Consider the following 12,997-nt stretch of genomic DNA (forward strand, 5'->3'; position numbering starts at 1 on the left):
GACCTTCTCTGTTGGCCGAAAGATATGCGGAAATCATGTGATGTTGATAATATTTTTTTCAAGTCATTTTTATTTGTGTAGTCCTTAATCACAACTTATTCAACATTTCCAAACTTTGATCAACTTCCTCACATTGCTTTTTCCTCTGAGCTGCTTACAGACGTGTGCTTTCATATAGAAGCATTCAACCCGGCTGGGGGGTGCTCAAGAACCCCCAAATTCAACCCAAGCACCCCCAAACTTAACTGCATTTTCCAAAACCTCTTTTCCTTGGATAAAAAAAAACAGATCGGCTTAACTATGATGAAAATGGTAGATAGAAAAGGAGAAACTAAACAAAAATGTGAAAAACGCAGCCTCTTAAATACTCCAGTGCCTTGAAATGGTTCAATACATTTTATTCGTATCATATGAGTTCCACTCATTTTCATATAAAGACCATCGGGATGTGAAGAAAGTGTATCATCATTGATTGATTTTATTTTTGCATCACTAATTCGACATTCACTGTGATCTGAGGTACACAGAATTTGCACTTTAAGGCACTCAATATCACGCATGTGTGCTATTCTAAAATGGTGAATACATATGGAGCCCTTGTCACTTCGAACTCTTAATTCCCGTTTAAAATCAATGTTTTCCTGTTAACAATAGACAGATCCACAAGTCATGTTTATTTGTATAGCCCTTGATCACAAGGAGTCTTAAATGCCTGCACAGACCACAGACTATTAAAAACTACAGACTATTAAGACACCATCCCCTGATCTAAGACCTACGCGAGGGCAAGGGAAAACTCAAAAACCTCAGTCAAGTCATGTTTTTATGTATAACCCCTAATCACAAGGAGCTCCAAAGGGCTGCCCAGACCACAGCTTATTGCAAACTACAGACTATTATGACACCATCCCTCTGATTGAAAACCTACAAGAGGGCAAGGAAAAACTCAAAACCTCAGTCAAGTCATGTTTATTTGTGACGCCCTTAATCACAAGAGTCTCAAAGGGCTGCACAGACCACAGACTATTGCAAACTACAGACTATTATGACACCATCCCCTAATCTAAAACCGACATGAGGGCAAGGAAAAACTCAAAACCCCATTATTTTTCACACAAATGAAAGTAGAAGTGAGAGATGTATCTGTGGGGGTAATCTCCTGGTTTTTAAACAGATCTGAAGCAGGCAAGACGTCGAGAATAAATCACTATAGCAACCGAGCCATGCAAAATTTAACCTGCTTTCATGCAACGGCCTAAAGGGTGATTATCCAGGCTTGATTAATCCCTTAACTTGGTTTTGTGAAATACCCTCCAGAAAGTAAAATCAGAGATTTGGATTCTGGTTATACCACACCTCGAATAGATTAGACATGACAATCTGAGAGGAACTAACTAACCAAGGAAAACAAACAGCTTTTTTTCTGTAATTGTTACATTCAGTGTCATTGACAGCAATAAAATTCATTCCTCCATTTTCCATTCAACCCGTCAGTCCCATTGATGACTCTGAAGTTTACAGTAACTCTGTTGTCCATGAATGAGTTAACTCAGTAATACAACAACATACACACCTAATGCTCAAAATTAAACAGTGATACCTCTACGTATAAGATCAATCCATTCCCGGATCAAAATCGTTTCTAGAACTGAAAACCTATTTATCCATTCCCGGCCTCCCAAAAGCATCCAAGTTAACAATAAATAGCTATAAAACACATACTCCTGGTGCCTAAAAACACAATCAAATAGTAATTGAATTTAAAAATACAGTACCATAAATCCTGGACGACCAAGCGCACCTGATCATGAACAGCCTGCGCAGTTTTAAAGGGCGTTCCCCGGAATTTGAAAATGATCTACTCGTTGACGCCGTCTTCTGTCTTAAGTCGTCATTGCAGCCTTTGTCAAGCTTCTTTTGTGGCGCATGCAAGACTCTGCATTTCTTAGAAACTCTTCATTTTTCACCTTTCTTGGGATTTGGTTTGGCGTTTGGACTGTATTTGAAAAAAAAATGCCTTTGTTTTACTCTTACCATTTTCATGCTACGCTACTAAAAACTGCGAAAACGACCATGAAATAACTACGCATGCCCCCTCGTCTAGCCATTCCTGAATTAATGTTCCGAACAGCGTTGCTAAACGTAAGATAGGTGTGGTGGGAAAAAAAATGCTCTTTAAACTCATGCATTGTTAACACATACTTCATAGATACAATATTCTACATTCAACTTTAAGGACACTTAAAGACACATAAGTACTTTGTTTTTGTACAAGCCGCCCAGGATTTTTAGCCGCAGGCTTAAACAACCCAAAAAAAAAAACACTCATTGGTGTCCATTTCTCAAGGGGAAAATGTAACACATTGACTAAGACACTTGTTTGAGGACTAGGTCCGCAGGGTTCAATCTTAATCAACTAGGGCAGCTATAAATATTAGTTAAATCAGTATTAACATAAACACAGGAGTGCGACAAAAACAGTCTAAAAAAAAAAGTAATTGTTTTGTACTGACTACAATTCAGTTTTATATCAGGGAATGGTGTTATAATAGTCTATAGTCTGTAATAGTCTGTGGTCCGTGCAGCCCTTTGAGACTCCTTGGGACTAAGGGCGTCATAAATAAACATGACTTGACTGAGGTTTTTGAGTTTTTCCTTGCCCTCATGTAGGTTTTATATCAGGGGATGGTGTCATAATAGTCTGTAGTTTGCAATAGTCTGTGGTCTGTGCAGCCCTTTGAGACTTCTAATGATTAAGGGTGTCACAAATAAACATGACTTGAAAGAGGTTTTTGAGTTTTCCCTTACCTTTATATAGGTTTTAGATAAGGGGATGGTGTCATAATAGTCTGTAGTTTGCAATAATCTGTGGTTTGCGCAGCCCTTGAGACTCCTTGGGATTAAGGGCGTCATAAATAAACATGACTTGACTTGACTGAGGTTTTTGAGTTTTTCCTTGCACTCATATAGGTGTTAGATCAGGGGATTGGGTTAATAATAGTCTAGTTTGCAATAGTCTGTGGTCTGTGGAGCCCTTTAAGTCTCCTTGTGATTAAGGGCGTCAAGAATAAACATGACTTGACAGAGGTTTTTGAGTTTTCCCTTGCCCTCGTGTAGGTTTTAGATCAGGGGATGCTGTAATAATAGTCTGTAGTACTCAATAGTCTGTGGTCTGTGCAGCTCTTTGAGACTCCTTGTGATTAAGGGCTAGACAAAAAAACCTGACTTGACGATTGACAAACATGCTGTTTTTGCCAGATCTGACGGCAATGAAATGCTGATGATTTTTCCCTTTTAATAGGACTAAGGCACTGATGTATAGTCAGGAAGGCTGTTGCATGCTTCTGAATTTTATTCAGTACAGTACATTGAGTTTTTTTTTAAATAATGTTTTTGTCGTACCCCTGAGTATATGGTAACGTAAGGCGCAGACCTTTTTTTACCCCTAGTGTCTGGCCTTGTCATTCAAAAGACATCTCGTATCTTGAGTTGCTCATTCGTAGAGGTATCACTGCATTGGCGGAAATTAGCATGTTAGATCTTGGGCCTCCATCCTTGCACGAACTGTGTGATCTTGGTGACATGCAGTCGACTCAGGTGAAAATCTTGCGCCAGGATGTCCTCGGTTAGCTGGACCAAGAGGCTGCCGTCGATTCGCTCCCTCTGAAAAATAGACACCGCCGCCTCAGACAAGCCGATGAAGCGCAGACAGGCGGAAACTTCCTCCAATGACAGTGACGATAAATCGGCAGGGGGTCGCCAGGTCGAGTCGACTGATCCTTCGCCGGTCCCCGAGTTCGTCCCGCCTCCCTCTGCCCCTCGGGAGGATTCGGGACAGTCTCCCGGCTCCGGTGACGGGCAAGGAGACTGGCGGTTGAAAGGGTTCAAAGCACCGAAAGGCGCAAAACGGCTTTGCAGGGGCTGGGGTCTGAGTCGAGGCCCCGTGCTAAAACAATCAGCCCACGGCTCGCTCCAGGTGGCTTGTCCCGTCTTGGGGTTGGCTTTAGCCTCAGATGGGATGACGGTGACCGTCTCGGGGCTGGAGGAGTTGGGCCCGTGGCAGTCGGCCCAGGAACATGGGTAACAGTAGAGGGAAGTATCTGGGGAAAGTGAGCCGCTGGAGTCAAACAAAAAGAGATGACAAATTAGTCGAGGAGCGCTTCTTGGATTCATTTTGGATCAAGAGTCCCCAACCTTTTGCAAGCTGAGAGCTACTTTTTGTTACCAGTGTTGGTAAAAATGCAGTTCTAAACAACGCCTTTTCAGTAACGGGGTAATCGAATAATTTTTTTCCACCGTTCCCGTTCTTGACCGTCAAAAGCGGTGCATTATTTTGGACGCAGAACGCAAACAGTGAGGTGTGCCCGGCGCCACCCCCCGAATTCGTTCCGTCACGTCTCTTGGGATCACGTCACCGTTGAAGGATTTTATACATTGGACTATAAAGGATTTTATACGATTGAATACAAATTACATTCAATGCAAAACATATTCACTGACTGGGCTGTGGTGCGAGGTCAGGGCACCCTGGTGGAAAATGTTGTTTACAGGAACGGCAGGAACGGGACGTAAGGCTGATAAAATAATCAGCACATCCAGACGCTGATGACACAGAAAGGCCCTGATGACGTAGAAACCCTCGGTGGTGTTTTGAGTACCCCAGACATCGGGACTCTTCTACGAGATGCTGAAGCCCAGGGGGCTTCCTTGGCGCACCCATGGGAGGAGTCGGCACGCCATTATGCAGGGAGAAGATGGCCAATAGGAGAAAGCTAAAGGACTTCAGAAGAGGGCTTCCCAGAGACTCCAACGTCACTAATTCGGCCGTTTTCGATGGAGTACACTTAGTTAATTTGTTAATGAAATTAAATCTGCCCCCGTGTGTAAATGTCGGCTTCCTGTTCTTTTCCCTCAAGAAACGAGCGCGCATAAATTGCTGGGTGAATGTAGGTTGTGTTTGGTTAATGGAGTCAGATAACTAATTCAAACAATTTGGTAAATGGTACATTTTGATAATTAATTCCAACACCGTTCAAAAAAGCGACAGCCAGTTAGATAGCGATTAGGAATATAGTATTCACTAAAGCGCCAAAAGAAAAGGTGAATGAGGGTCGATTCGCGTAAGAAATTGAGCAGCCCGACTCGTGCCGTTCGCGAATAAAACGTCTCTAAGAGCCGCCACTTGGAAGTTAACAAAGGGAACCCGCTCCCCACCAATTGACAGCTGGTTCCCTCTGAGACTCCTATTTTCTCTTATGTACTTTTGGGGTATTCCGTCTAATTGACTTTAAATTTGTTGAGCATAAAAAAAGTTAAATTGTTTTGTATTTTTATTGTTGTTGTAGATTTATCAATATTTTAATTATACATCCTGTGTTTTTTAATGTTAATGTGTTTCTATAAAAATATGAAGTTTCCTTTTTCTTATTTTGTCTCTCTTTTTGTTCTTGCATTTTTTTCTTTTGTTTCTTTTTTTTCATTTTTCTTTTTCTCTTTGATATAAAATTTATTTTGGAATTAACTGAAATAGTTACTTTCCCTGGTAACTAGTTACTTTTACAATTGTAATTCAGTGACTAACTCAGTTACTTTTTGGAAAAAGTAGCAATTATAACTCATTACTTTTTTCAAGAAACGTGCCCAACACTGTTTGACACTGATTAGTGTAAAGGCAGTGTCTGAAATGACGTCAGCCCGGACGCCCGGGCGTGCATCTTTTATGTCGGGCGTACAACTTACAAAAAGGCTCCGCCCGGGTGGCCGACAACTTTTTCAAGGAAAAGAAAAAAAAAAGAAAAAAAAGGAAAGATTTTTTTCCAAACGAACGTTTGTATGATTCTGATTTCGAAGTCTTCGTTCGTTTTGGAAAATTCGGTTGGTTTGGCAATTTGCATACTCTGCAGCCGATCAGAAGACTGCATCGAATAACTATGTGCTTCCGGACTTTCCCGAGTGTATTAAGGTCTTGAATTTGCATATAGACGCACAGAGAACACAAGAAAAATGGAGAAGTAGTAAGGAATCAAGCCATAACCTCAGCCTCAGAAGAAATTTTCAAAAGAAGCTCACAAAATTGATGACGCTACAAAATGTAAACGTATATTAAAAGCATCGTGGAAAGAGGAGTTGATGTGGTTTGTAGCAGACAACACAACGCAAACATTGCATGAATGAAGACGAGTAAATACAGGTACATACTGAGGGCAGATGGAAAACAGCCATGTCATATCCATGCAATGAATGTTATAAGTAGATTTATAATAAACTTAATTTTAAAGTGTTGTTCTATTATATATTCTGATTACCAATCCTTAATACTTTGCAACAATTTTTTTTTGCGATGAGTCATCTTATTGTGTTTTAAGTTGTGAAAAATGGGGCAGGCAACTTTATGGCTGGGCAGGCGACTTTTCAGAGTTGTCTGACCTGCCGTCCGCTAAATTTTTCTCATGAGTTTCAGACACTGGTAAAGGGCTACAAGTTTTATATGCAATTCTAAAATGACATGTTATTACTATGTTGTTATCATTTTATTACCAGGTTGTACTTAGTAAAGGTTAAAATGGGCTCAGTTACCCATTAAACATTTAGTTAGAAAAATTAAACCGTCATTTTTGTCATAATTTGGCGGAGGGTGCGGCATATACTCTGGATAGACTTATCTGTTAAATGATATACGCATTATTACCGGATAAAAATGTCACATGTTATTTCATTTGTGATTTATTTGATCTCTTTCCTTTCTTTCTCCACTCTCTCTGTTTTCTTTCTCTTACCCTCTCCTCTCTCTCTCTCTCCATTCTATGTTGCTTTCTTTCTACCTTATTTTTTTCATTCTTTCTCTCTCATTCTTTTTCGTTCTTTCTTTAATTTGTTCTTTTGTTCTTTCTTTCATTCCTTTTTGTAACTTTTGTTCTTTCTTTTCCAACATGGCGGCGCGAGTTTTCGTTGCGGCTGATTGTTATCCGGCTATCCTACTATTTACCACTGTCCTCCTGCTTTCCTTTTTGGATACATGCGTGGCCAATAAGACCTACAGTCGGGAGGAGCTCATCCGACTAGGTGGGTGTCTAAATTTCGACTTTTCGGGCACTTTCTATACCACCCACGACATCCCAAATGAGCTCCAAAGGGACTCGGGTTCGCCCTGCTTTCCCGCTCCACCGAAGAAAAAGAAGAAAAATCGGAGACGAAGACGGCGAAAAGATAGAAAACAGAAGCGAGGATGTCGTGCAGGGAAGCGTGTGAAGTTGATGGAGCAACGACATGAAGATCTGTCTAATCCAACCATCATTTCTCCGTCGATTCTGCGAGTCAACCGACACCCGAAGCCCAACGCACACAACCGGCATCTCGTGACGATCTCCACAAAGGCTACAGCTAAGTCAAATGATTCAAAGCTAAAATTTGGTCTTTTGAATGTTAGATCGCTCGCTCCTAAATCTTTACTTGTAGATAATATTATTCGCGATTATAAACTTAACTGTATTGGTCTCTGTGAAACGTGGTTACGCCCGGATGAGTATTTAGCTCTAAATTATGCTTCTCCCCCAGATTACGAGAGCAGCCATTTAGCACGCGCGTTGAAAAAGGGTGGCGGTGTCGCGCTCATTTCTGAAAAAACGCTTAAATTTACTCCTCGTACCTCTAATAATCACAAGTCGTTCGAGGCTCTTGTTATGAGGTCCTCTCCATTGTCAATCTATGTGATAACTATCTATCGCGCACCAGGACCATACACAACTTTCTTAGACGAATTTGCTGAACTTTTGTCTGAACTAGTAACCTACGCAGACAAAATTATAATTATGGGCGACTTTAACATTCATATGAACTCCCCACTCAGTTCACTCACTGTTGCGTTTCAGTCTATAATTGATGCTTTTGGTTTTAATCAACTGGTTGATTTGCCAACCCATAAAGATGGAAACACGCTCGACTTGGTTCTGACTCGAGGAGTTTCAACCTCAAACATGGCGGTGCTATCGTGTACTACAGTTATCTCGGATCATTATTTAGTTACATTTGAGGTGCTAGCTAAATGTAGTACCAAAAAAACTGAAGGATTCACCGGACGCAATATAAGCACGGGCACAGTTTCTGAGCTCTCCGATATTCTTCCAGGAGCAGTTGCGTCCTTTCCTTCCAACATAGGCTCCATCGAACCACTCCTAAATGAATTTAACGCTACCCTGGCCAATGCCCTGGATTCAGTTGCGCCCATCCGGCATAAATCACGACCTAAAAGACGCACACCTTGGTTTAATGATGAAACTAGATCCCTTAAACGAGAATGCAGGAAATCTGAAAGAAAATGGCGCGCTACCAAGCTTGAAGTTTTCCATCAAATCTGGTGTGATAGTTTGTTGAAGTATAAAGCGGCCCTGGCCTCTGCAAAATCAGCCTACCTTTCGAAAGTGATTGCGTCACAAAAGAACAATCCCAAGGTCCTTTTCGACACTGTAGCATCGCTAACAAGGCAACAGACTATCCCAGATAGCTCCACCCATTCTGCCCACGACATAATGGTCTTCTTTACTAAGAAGATCCAAAGCATACAGGAAGAAATTGCTAAAGACAGTATTAATTCAACACATACTAAAGCACTCAAATCTCTAGATGCACGACATGGTGGCTGTCTAGGTATTTTGTCCCGTTTTAGTGAACTGTCACTCGAAAATCTTAAACAGATGGTGAATACGGCCAAACCGACGACTTGCCAGTTCGACCCACTTCCAGGTTCACTTATCAAAGGTCTCTTTGGCGTTCTTGCACCTTCAGTTCTAAATATTTTAAACATATCACTCGCCTCAGGTGTAGTTCCAGCTGCTTTTAAGTCCGCTGTCATTAAACCCACACTGAAACGACCCAACCTAGATCCAGAAAACTTATGTAATTATAGACCTGTGTCAAATCTACCGTTTCTTTCTAAAATACTTGAAAAAGTAGTGGCACAGCAGCTGAATGATTTCATGTCCGAGAACAATCTCTTTGAATCAATGCAATCAGGATTCAGGGCTAACCACTCTACTGAGACAGCTCTGATTAAGGTAACCAATGATCTCCTACGGGCAATGGACTCGGGCGCATCATCACTTTTGCTGCTGCTGGACCTTAGTGCTGCATTTGACACAGTGGACCATATTATCTTGCTAGAACGGTTGGAAAAATGGATTGGTCTCTCAGGAAGCGTCCTATTATGGTTCAGATCCTACCTCTCAGATAGGACACACTGCGTTAAATATGGCGAATTGACATCTGAGCCATTTAGTGTTACTTGTGGTGTTCCGCAGGGTTCAGTGCTTGGCCCCCTTCTCTTCAGCATGTATATGCTTCCACTAGGTGATATTATTCGTAAGTATAATATCAGTTTCCATTGCTACGCAGATGACACTCAACTCTATCTCCCGATGGAGGAATCTGCCACACTAAACTGTGGAACTTTGGAGGCCTGCCTCACTGAGATAAAAGAGTGGATGTCACTCAATTTCCTGCGTCTTAACCCTGAAAAGACTGAAATGTTAGTTATTGGTCCTTCTAAGTCCCGTGACTTATTCTCTAAAACAGCAGTGAACTTGGACAATTGCCACATCACACAGAGTGACTCACTTAAAAATTTAGGTGTCATTTTCGACCCTGATCTGTCCTTTCAAACACATGTGAAGAAAATTACTAGAACCGCTTTCTTCCATCTCCGTAACATTGCTAAAATTCGTCCTATACTTTCTCAGTCGGATGCGGAAATCATAATTCATGCGTTTGTTACCTCCCGTCTCGACTACTGTAATGCACTACTTTCCGGTCTTCCGATGACCAGACTCAAGAGTCTTCAGCTGGTACAAAATGCTGCAGCGAGGCTTTTAACAAGGACAAAAAAGTACGATCACATCACCCCAATTTTGGCTAACCTGCATTGGCTCCCTGTTAGCCTAAGATGCGATTTTAAGGTTCTCCTACTACTATACAAAATCATACATGGACTTTCCCCCTCATATCTTTCAGATCTGATCTCCCCCTATGTCCCGGCTTTTTAAGTGCTGTGGTTCCTGTTGATTGGTGTAGTGCATGTGTGGTGCCATTGTATAAGGGTAAAGGTGATAAGTATGAATGTAGCAATTCGAGAGGTATCAGTTTGTTGTCTGTAAGCTGTATGGAAGAGTCTTGATTAAGAGAGTGAGAGAAAAGAACGAATGAGGTGGTGATGGAGGAGCAGAGTGGTTTCAGGAAAGGAAGAGGATGTGTGGATCAGGTGTTTGCAGTACGACAGGTGTGTGAGAAATATTTTGCAAAGGGTAAGGATGTTTATTTGGCTTTCATGGACTTGGAAAAGGCGTATGAAAGAGTTGATAGAGAGGCGTTGTGGCAAGTGATGGTAATGTATGGAGTGGGTGGAAAGTTGTTGGAAGCATTGAGTTTTTATATGAACAGCAGAGCATGTGTAAGAGTAGGGAGTGAGACAAGTGAGTGGTTTCCTGTGTTGACTGGTTTGAGACAGGGGTGTGTGATGTCACCATGGCTGTTTAATGTGTACATGGATGGCCTGGTGAGAGAGGTGAATGCAAGAGTATTTGGCAGAGGTGTAGAGATGATGGACAAGAGTGGAACAGTGTGGCAGTCAGTTGTTGTTTGCAGATGACACAGCGCTTGTGGCTGATTCTGAGGAAACATTGAGAAGGTTGGTAATGGAGTTTGGCAGAGTGTGTGATACGCGTAAGTTATGTGTGAATGTTGGGAAGAGTAAGGTGATAAGGTGTTCACGTGATGGAATGGACATGACTTTAGAAATAAGGTTGCATGGAGAGGTGCTGGAAGAAGTTGAAAGCTTTAGGTACTTGGGTTGAGATGTGGCTGCAGTCGGTGGAATGGAGTGCGAGGTATTGCACAAAGTGAATCAAGGAAGCAAGGTTTTGGGTGCTCTGAGGAGAGTGATGAGCAACAAGAGTATGAGTATGGATGTTAAGAAGGGACTGTATGAGAGTGTGATTGTGCCGACTGTTGTATGGTGCAGAGACTTGGAGCCTGAATGCAGATTTAAGAAGGAAATTAATTGTTTTTGAGATGAAGTGTTTGAGGAGTATGTTAAGAGTGACAAGATTGGATAGATTGAGAAATGAAATTGTGAGAGACAGAACTGGAGTAGTCGTGGAACAGAGCAAGCGTGTTGATAAGAGAGTACTCGGTTGGTTTGGACACATGGAGAGGATGGATGAGGAGCGAATGTTGAAGAGGATCTACAGAGCAGAAGTAAATGGAAGGAGACCAAGAGGAAGGCCGCATTTGACGTGGATGGATGGCATTGAGTGCACTGCAGGAAAGAGGTCTAAATATAATGGAAGCTAGAGCTCTTGTTGGTGATAGGAAGTAGTGGAGAGGTGTTGTGAAAGGATAGTGGGATGTTTGGACGCGTTCTTAAGGATGGGCTGGGCACCCGTATGATGCGGCAGGGGTAAACCAGTGAAAGCTGTCGGGCCCTGCTGTTGAACAAAAGAGTGTGTTGTGTCACCCTGACCCGAGTGACATGGCCGCTTTCTGGTGTCCCGTTTCATCTGGAGGGACGAAGCATGACCAACTTAGGTGCCAAGGTGCCTAACTTGTTTGGGTGTTTGGGCAATTGGGTTAGCCATGGTCCAAAAAATTTTGTGTGAGTTTTTTGATTTTTTTTCCCCTTTTATTTTCTTTGTTATTGTATGTGTTTGTCTTGCTGTCGGTCACCCCTCTTGAGGGATATGACCAAGGTAGATAGATAGAATAAATAAACTAATCACGGCCCTTCATCTGAGAATGGAAAAGTGATGTGGCCCTCAAAGAAAAAGATTTGGGGACACGTGATGTCGTAAAAAGTTATAATTGTAAAAAAATGTAGCATGCTTGACTGGGATCATGCATTTCATTCTGGAAAGGTCGGTCAGTACCTGTCCTGCAGTCCTGAGGAGTAGAAGGAAAGATGAGGTCTGGGGGAGGCCTCGGTGAAGCGAGGGGGGACGGGAGGACTCGGGGCCGGGCTGGCGACGCCCACTTTGGAGCCACGGGGAGGAACTGGAGGAGCGATCAAGAAACGACACTCCTCTCTCACCTTCGAACCCGCACAAAGAAAAGGGAGAAAGTGTGCCTTTAACTGTCCTGGTTGGTAAATGTCCAACTCGGTTGACCTTTAGACTTGACAAAATCCTTAAAGTATATTATTCAATTTAGAGCTCAAAAAGGAGCATAAGAATAGTTTTTACTCTCAATGTTTGAAAACCAAATTTATGAAATTGATCTGATTAATAAAAAATATGGTATTGAAATATAACATGCACATGTATATTTATTTGTAGATACATGAGTAAACCTCGGATAGGCTTCATCACATGTGTCAAGTCAGGGCCTGTGGGGCAAATCCAGCCTAAAGAGATGATCTTGATTCACTATTGTATACTACACCAAAAATCGTTGAGTATTTTTTATTGTGTGTTACTTCTCCTCAAATAAAGTGTTGTTTCTTATTAAAAGATGTATGCACTTCATTGTATTGCATCCAATTACATTCATAAAAATATTACAGTTGAGTTAATCGGATAAAAAAAAAAAAATCTCTGAAGTAAATGGGCACTTTTGCTGAAATAGGAACTAAAGGCTACTGATGGTGCCTGTAAAATAACTTTGTCTTTCATGGTATGGGGATATTCCATCCATCCATTATGTGCACTGCTTAACCTAGGTAGGGTCGCGGGGGTGCTGGAGCCCATCCCAGCTATCTTCGGGCAGTAGGCAGGGGACACCCTGAACTAGTGGCCAGACAGTCGCAGGGCACACAGAGACAGACAACTCACTCATTCACACCAAGGGACAATTCAGTTAGGCCAATTAACCTGACAGGAATGTTTTGGAATGTGGGAGGAAATCGGAGTGTCCGGAGGAAACCCACGCAAGCACGGGGAGAACATGCAAACTCCACACAGGAGGTTCGATCTCATAACCTCGGAACTGTGCCACACACGCGCTAACCACTGCGCCG

At 42.1% G+C, this 12,997-nt stretch overlaps 1 protein-coding gene across 1 annotated transcript in view; it reads right to left on the reverse strand.

Moving 5' to 3' along the window:
• Nucleotides 1–381: 381 nt before the first annotated feature.
• The window catches only part of garem2 (GRB2 associated regulator of MAPK1 subtype 2), a 34,978-nt gene continuing 22,362 nt past the window's right edge, over nt 382–12,997 (reverse strand). The window contains exons 6-7 of the mRNA XM_088325172.1: nt 11,913–12,073; nt 382–4,117 (exon numbers count right to left, since the gene is read on the reverse strand). Of these exons, the coding sequence (XP_088181298.1) occupies nt 3,535–4,117; nt 11,913–12,073 (744 nt within the window). The 3' untranslated portion in view covers nt 382–3,534. The remainder of the gene's footprint in view (nt 4,118–11,912; nt 12,074–12,997) is intronic.

The sequence above is a fragment of the Urocampus carinirostris genome, chromosome 20, assembly GCF_059441175.1.
Source record: "Urocampus carinirostris isolate Australia breed hairy pipefish chromosome 20, RoL_Ucar_1.0, whole genome shotgun sequence".
Classification (NCBI taxonomy): domain Eukaryota; kingdom Metazoa; phylum Chordata; class Actinopteri; order Syngnathiformes; family Syngnathidae; genus Urocampus; species Urocampus carinirostris.